Here is a 7150-nt window from a genome sequence, read left to right on the forward strand (position 1 = left end):
TGTATTTGCAATGTAGCTTCCATTTGGTCCCCAGAGCTAAGGCCAGTCCCTGAACAATCTGATTCAGAAAAGCAGGTCCATTATTGGAGCCGATGGTTGTCGGCAGCCCAAACCTAGGCACTATCTCTTCTAGGAGCTTTTTGGCTACCATTGTTGCTGTTTCCCTCTTAGTGGGATATGCTTCCACCCACCCAGAGAAAGTATCAACCAGAACTAACAGGTAACGGTACCCATACTTGCCTGGCCTTACTCTATCAAATCTATTTCCCAGTGTTGTCTTGGCCTTTCTCCCCAGTACCTTATACCCGTATGTTGTCTTTTTCCTGGTCTCATCATCTGGCACGCCTTACAGGCATGGACTATGTCTTGTATAGTTGCCTTTTGTCGGGGAAACTGCAGATGCGCTGTCTGCAAGAGTGCTAGAGTCTTTTTTTCTCCCAGATGGATGGTCTGATATAGGTGCGTGCAAAGGTGTCGACCCAAGTTAGCCGGAAGCAACAACTTGCCATTTTGGTCTCGATACCATCCGTCTTTGCCCTCCGGACAGTTAGCATTCTCTTGAATCCAACTTAGATCGGAAGAGGAATACTCGGGGGTCGGGGGCAGGGTTCCCTTTCCCAGGGGTGGCAATCCCACAGTCAATATGGGGGTTTTGCAGTCTCCAAGGGCTGCTTCCCGGGCCGCCACATCGGCAGCCTCGTTGCCCGAGCTTTGATATCTTCTCCTTTTTGGTGTCCTGGGACATGTACTATGGACATTGCTCGGGGCCGGTGCACTGCTGCTAGGAGTCTGAGGATGTCGAGTAGGTTTTTAACTTCTTTTCCCTCTGCTGTCGTAAACCCCCACTCTCTATAAATTGGGCCCTGAATATGCACTGTTCCAAATGCATACCAGCTATCGGTATAAATGGTGATCCTTTTTCCTTCTGCCGTCTCTAGTGCCTGTGTCAAGGCTATTAATTGCGCTTTTTGGGCGGGTGTCCCAGGGGGCAGAGCTTCAGCCCAGATGACCCTTCCAGAGTCATCCGCAATGGTTGCCCCTGCCTTTCTTTGTCCATCGTTTACAAAACTACTTCCGTCTATAAACCATACCAGTTCATTGTCTTTTAAGGGCACATCTTTTAGGTCTTTTCGTATGGCCGTCACATCAGCCAATATCTCACCATATTCGTGGAGGGGGCTGTCTTTCTCCGGGACGGGCAGGAGAGTGGCCGGGTTCAGGAAGCAGGGCGTCTGAAAGTGTATCTGGGGGGTATCCAGCAGTAAGGCCTGGTAATGGGTTAAGCAGGCATTGGAGATCCATTTATCCGGTGGCTGTTTGAGAATCCCTTCAATGGCATGGGGAGTGTAGACCAGGATCTGTTGTCCATATGTTAACTTGTCGGCATCATGGACCAGGAGAGCAGTGGCTGCGATGATTCGCAGGCAGGGTGGCCACCCCGTGGCCACCGGGTCCAGTCTTTTAGAAAGGTAGGCTACAGGTTGCCTCCAAGGCCCCCATTGCTGCATCAAGATTCCCTTTCCTACTCCCTGTTTTTCATCCATAAACAGTTGAAAGGGCTTAGATGGGTTAGGGAGGGCAAGGGCCGGGGCTTTCAGCAACGCCTGCCGAAGTTCTTGAAATGCCTGTCTCATTGGCTCAGTCCAAGTCCCGTTTTTACTCTCCCTACTCCCTTCATACAATGGCCAGGCCTTTTCCGCAAACCCCAAAATCCATAGCCTGCAATACCCAACAGTCCCAGGAAATTCTCTCACTTGACGAGGAGTTGCTGGCTCAGGGATCTGCAAAATGGTCTCTTTCATAGCCTGTGTCAGCCATCTCCACCCCTGCTTTATCTTATATCCTAAGTAGGTGACCTCCTGTTTAGCAGTTTGGGCCTTCTTTGCACTAGCCTGGTAGCCCAATGTCCCCAAAGTTTGGAGGAGGTCGCCCGTCACCTCTAGGCATGCCTCCTCAGTAGCAGCGGCTAATATAAGATCATCCACATACTGCAACAAGACAACGTTGGGGTGGTTAGCCCGGTACTCACAAAGGTCTTCACCCAGAGCCTCATTAAATAGCGTTGGTGAGTTCTGAAACCTTGAGGGAGGTGAGTCCAGGTTAGTTGTCCTGTAGTCTGGCTGCCCTCCTTGGTCCATTCGAAAGCGAAGATCTCTTGGCTCGAATGGGCCAGCGGCAAACTGAAAAAAGCATCCTTCAAGTCTAGGACTGTATACCAGACATAGTCTGGTGGCAGGCCATTCAAGAGGGTGTACAGGTTAGGGACAGAGGGATGAATGTCATTCACCCGTTTGTTGACTTCACAAAGATCCTGGACCGGTCTAAAGTCCATTCCCCCAGGCTTTTTCACTGGTAACAGGGGAGTGTTCCACGAAGATTGATACCTTTTGAGAATCCCTACCTTCAAGAGCCGCTGGATATGTGGCATGATTCCTCATTGGGCCTCCGGACTCAGGGGGTACTGTTTTACCTGTATAGGGGTGGCATCTGCTTTCAGTTCAACAATGATGGGGGGGTCTCTGCTTGGCTAGCCCTACCCCCACTGTTTTTGCCCAGGCCAGAGGGTATTTTTGGACCCAAGGTTGCACATTAGGGTCAATAGCCATGGGAGGCCCCGGCTGGTATAGTCTATATTCATCCCTCAGCGCCAAGGACAGAACTTGTATAGGGTATCCGGTCCCATCCATAACTGATATCCCTCCGTGGTCAAAATGAATCTGAACATTGACCTTAGATAATAAATCCCTTCCTAGTAAGGGAGCTGGGCATTCTGGTATCACGAGAAATGAGTGGGACACTGGTTGGGCCCCCAAGTCCACCTGACGCTTAGTAGTCCATCCATATCGTTTAGTTCTGGTGGCCCCCTGTACCCAGCTGGTCTTTTTGGACATTGGTCCATCTTTTCGGTTAAGGACTGAGTATTGGGCTCCCATGTCCACCATGAAGCAGATTGGTTTCCCCTCCACATGTATAGTTACCCAGGACTCGGGGAGGGGGGCCGGGCCTTGACCCCCCTAATCGCTATCGTTTCCTGCATATAAGACGTGGGCCCCATGGGAAGGTGCTTGCTCCTGGTGGGCTTTCCCCCCAATTTTCTTTTAGGGCATTCTCTTCTCCAATGTCCTCACTCCTGGCAATGTGCACATTGGTCTTTGTTTAGTCTCTGTCCGACTAGCTTTTCTTCGTCTCTCAGCCTAACTTCATTAGTCCCTCGAGAATCAGCTCCCTGTCTCACCCCTGCAAAGAATATCTGGGCTAATTCTTTCTGATTTCTGCGGTTTTCCTCGGCCCTGAACTCTCTCTCTTCCCGTCTAACACGTTCTTCCCTTTCTTTTGGAGTTTTCCTATGGTTAAAAACCCTCTCTGCTGCCCTCACCAGGTCTTGTATGGATTGTTCCCCTAACCTCTCTATTTTCTGCAGTTTCCTCCTGATATCTGGGGCTGCTTGATTCACAAATGCTAGCATAACTGCCACGCGTGATTCGTCGGCCTGTGGGTCCATGGGGGTATATTGCCTAAAAGCTTCCATTAATCTCTCAAGGAAGGCTGCCAGGCTCTCATTCGGCTCCTGTCTAACCAGATTTACCTTAGCCAAATTCGTTGGTCTCCTGGCGGCTGCTCGGAGACCAGCCATAAGAGTCTGGCGATACATTCAGAGACGCTCCCTACCATCAGCGTGCTCAAAGTCCCATCCGGGCCACGTCAAGGGGAATCCCTCATCAATCAGATTCGGTTGCGTGGTAGGTCTCCCATCCACCCCTGGAACATTTTTCCGTGCTTCTGACAATATCCGTTCGCGTTCCTCTGTGGTGAAGAGTACTTGTAACAGCTGCTGACAATCATCCCAAGTGGGGTTATGGGTGAAGAGAATGGATTCTAAAAGGTCAATGAGGCCCTGAGGCTTTTCCGAGATCGAAGGAGTTTGAGTTTTCCAATTACATAGATCACTAGCAGAAAAGGGCCAGTATTGGTATGTTTGCTCCCCGGCCGGGCGGGCTGGCCCTGCCCAAACAGGAAGTGCCCGGAATGTGGAGGTGGGAGCTTCCGGGCTGTCCTCGTCTGCCACATTTAGGGCTCCCCTAGTTCTTCCTCGAGTTCCCTGGGCGGGGTCCCCCTCCTGGGTTGGGGCTGAGGGTTCGGTATCCTTTCGTGTTCCTCCAGACGAAATCTGAGGTACCTGAGGGGGCAAAGGTGGATGCGCATAGGGGGGTGGGGAGAGATCAGTTTCCAGGTCAATTAGGTTAGGATAGAGTGAGGATTCCTGGAATACTGGCTTCACCCGGCCGTTGCACTGTTTGTGCTCTTCCTCTTTGGATGTTTCCACAACAAGTACCTGTGGGATGGACGAAGTGGGGGAAGGGGAAGTAAAGGGCTGGGGAATAAAATGTTTCAGCCAGGCCGGCGGATTTTCCACCAAATCTTGCCAGACCAAAATATAGGGTGTTTGGTCTGGGTGTCCAGAAGGGCTAGGAGCGAACATATTCTCTCTAACTGCTCGAATAATTGGTAGGCAGAAGGTTCTGTCTCGTGGCCAGCCAACATTAAAGGCAGGCCACTCGATGGAACAAAAAGTCATTAGTTTGTTCTTCACCAACACTGATAGATTCCGTGCTCTAGACTTAAAATCAGAAAAGTGGTCAGTCATAAGGGACAAAGGAGTAGAAGTCGCTTGCCCCATGATTACAGAGAAGAACACAGGAGACAAAATGAACACATAAAGAACAGAGACTATGCCGGCACTCACACAGACACAACAAACAGATAACAAATACACATCGGCCAAGAACACAGCACTAGGTCTTCTTGGGCCCCCCTGAAACTCTCTTTCCCTTGAGGTAATCTTACCAACAAGGCGTCCACAGAGCCAGCCGCCTTCCCAGCACGATGCCGGGCCTTGGCCTTACGCCGGCTATGTTTAGTCCCCTTACAGAGCCAACCACCTTCCCAGCACGATGCTGGGCTTCGGCCTTACGCTGGGTACGTTTAGTCCCCTTTCAGAGCCAACCGCCTTCCCAGCACAATGCCAGGCCTCGGCCTTACGCTGGCTACATTTAGTCCCCTTTGAGCTAAGGAACCCCTTCTGCCAGGAAGGTGTTATTCTCCTCAGTCAAAAGGCATCCCGGGCGAGCCCCCAAATGTTATGCCCAGTGTCTGAGTCTCCAAAACTGAGAGAATAAGACATCCACAGCAATGCAAAAGCATAAAGGGGTTTATTGCTAGCTCGAGCTAGGGCTCAAGTCTCATCCAGCGCAGTGGAGTCTTGATGAGAGCCCCGAGCTCTGAATCATAGCTGCTTATATACAGGCGGTCCTTTGTCTCAGCAATAGTGTGGTTGGCATGTGGTGATTGGCTGAGCTGTACGCGCACCCGCGAATTTTGAATCCTGCATCTCTATCTGGATTGGCTCAACTATGGCTCAGACGGGGGCCCTCTTGATTGGCTTGGGGATGTAGTTCCTGGAATCATGACCCAGGTTTTAGGCCTAGTGTGGCCTGCTGAGCCTGTCCTGGTGCTGGCCCTAACAGACCCTAAGCATTAAACAGCACGTTTTCCACTTTCATGATAGAACTGTGAAGACTCATGGATGAAGAAGCCCAGAAGAGGAAAGAACAGCAGTCAGGCATGGCTCTTTCTCTGGTAAGGTCATATTCTCAGTGGAATCTCACACTGCCTTCCTGAAATGCCCGTCTCTGGACTCGCTAATCATGTCTGACTCTGAAATATCCTGTCTGACTCTTGTACATGCACACTCACCCGGGGCCTTCCCTCAGGACCTGTCCTCTCCACTTAGATCCCGTCTCCCCATGACCCAGTGACTTGGACCTTGTGAGGAGGCTCCCCTGGGCGCCGTCCTGGGCAGGGCTTCTCACCCATGGGTTAGAGATGGGGTCTCGGTGCTGTTGGGCAGCAGGGGTTGCTTAAGGCCCATGTGGATGTGCTGTCTGCTCTCTGTCATTCAGGGTAAAGAAGCTGTAGGTAGACCTCACGTATTAACAGGTACAGTACATGGTTAAAATCTGCCAAAGAGGCCAATGAGGGGAAATCAGTTCTGACTTTTTATAGGTCATTTAAAACTAAATGAACACCTCCTTGAAATCTTAAGTGTTTGGGAATGGAATGGAATGTTCAAAAAGAGATGTCAGGGCTAGGGAGTGTTTCGTTACACCATCTAATTTACACTGAAATCAGGCTTACTAATTTTGTTTTTCTTTCTTTTTTGACCACATGATTCAGCTTCCAGGGTCTTAGTTTGCTGAGTAGGGATTGAACCTGAAACCCTGCAGTGGAAGTGAGAGATCTTAACCACTGGACCATGAGGGAATTTTCTTACTTTACTAATCTTGATTCAGTATTTTCTTAGTGGAATAAAATAATAAGTTTTGGAGTTTGTTAATAAGTACATGCCTAAAATTAATGATATAAATCACATTATGATTTTTAAAATATACTTATTTGCTGTACTCTGACTTCGTTGCTTCAGTGTCTTTTCCCTAGTTCTGGAGAGCGGTGACCACTCTGGTTGTGGTGTGCACACTTCTCATTGTGGTGGCTTCTCTTGTCCTGCATCCCAGGGACTAGAGCACGCCGGCTTCAGTAGTTTCACCTCCTGGGCTCTACAGCTCTGGCTCAGGAATTGAGATTCACAGGCTCAGTTGCCCCTCAGCATGTGGGATCTTACCAGACCAGGCAACAACCTGTGTTTCTTACATTGGTCAGTGGACTCTTTACACTGAGCCACCAGGGACGCTGTCATATTATTTTTAAATACAGGTATTTTATACAGATTGACGTTAAAGTATTTTCTGTATTATTTTCTGCTTGTACTACTTTTTATGTTTTTAATAGTATAAGATAATGTTGAGGACTTCCCTGATGATACAGTGGATAGCAATGTGTCTGCCAATGTAGGGGACATGGGTTCCATCCCAATTCCTGGAAGATGCCGCAGAGCAACTAATCCCATGCCTAACAACTGCTGTGGCTGTGCTCTGGAGCTTGGAATCCTTAACTACTGAAGCCCGCATGCTTGAGCTTGTCTTCTGAAACAAGAGAAGCCACTGCAATGAGAAACCTGGGCATTGCAGACACATCTCCATGCAGTGCGGCCACAAGTAGAGAGAGCTGGATCACAGCAATCAAGGCCCAGCAT

At 49.7% G+C, this 7150-nt stretch overlaps 1 protein-coding gene across 1 annotated transcript; it reads right to left on the reverse strand.

Annotated features, from left to right (window-relative positions):
* Positions 1-246: 246 nt before the first annotated feature.
* LOC128064030 (uncharacterized) lies at positions 247-4678 on the reverse strand. The gene is given in 5 exon segments (XM_052656849.1): positions 247-713; positions 716-2074; positions 2077-2506; positions 2508-3060; positions 3093-4678. Coding segments are annotated over 5 exon segments (4395 nt in total).
* Positions 4679-7150: the final 2472 nt, after the last annotated feature.

The sequence above is a fragment of the Budorcas taxicolor genome, chromosome 18 (genome assembly GCF_023091745.1).
Source record: "Budorcas taxicolor isolate Tak-1 chromosome 18, Takin1.1, whole genome shotgun sequence".
NCBI lineage: Eukaryota > Metazoa > Chordata > Mammalia > Artiodactyla > Bovidae > Budorcas > Budorcas taxicolor.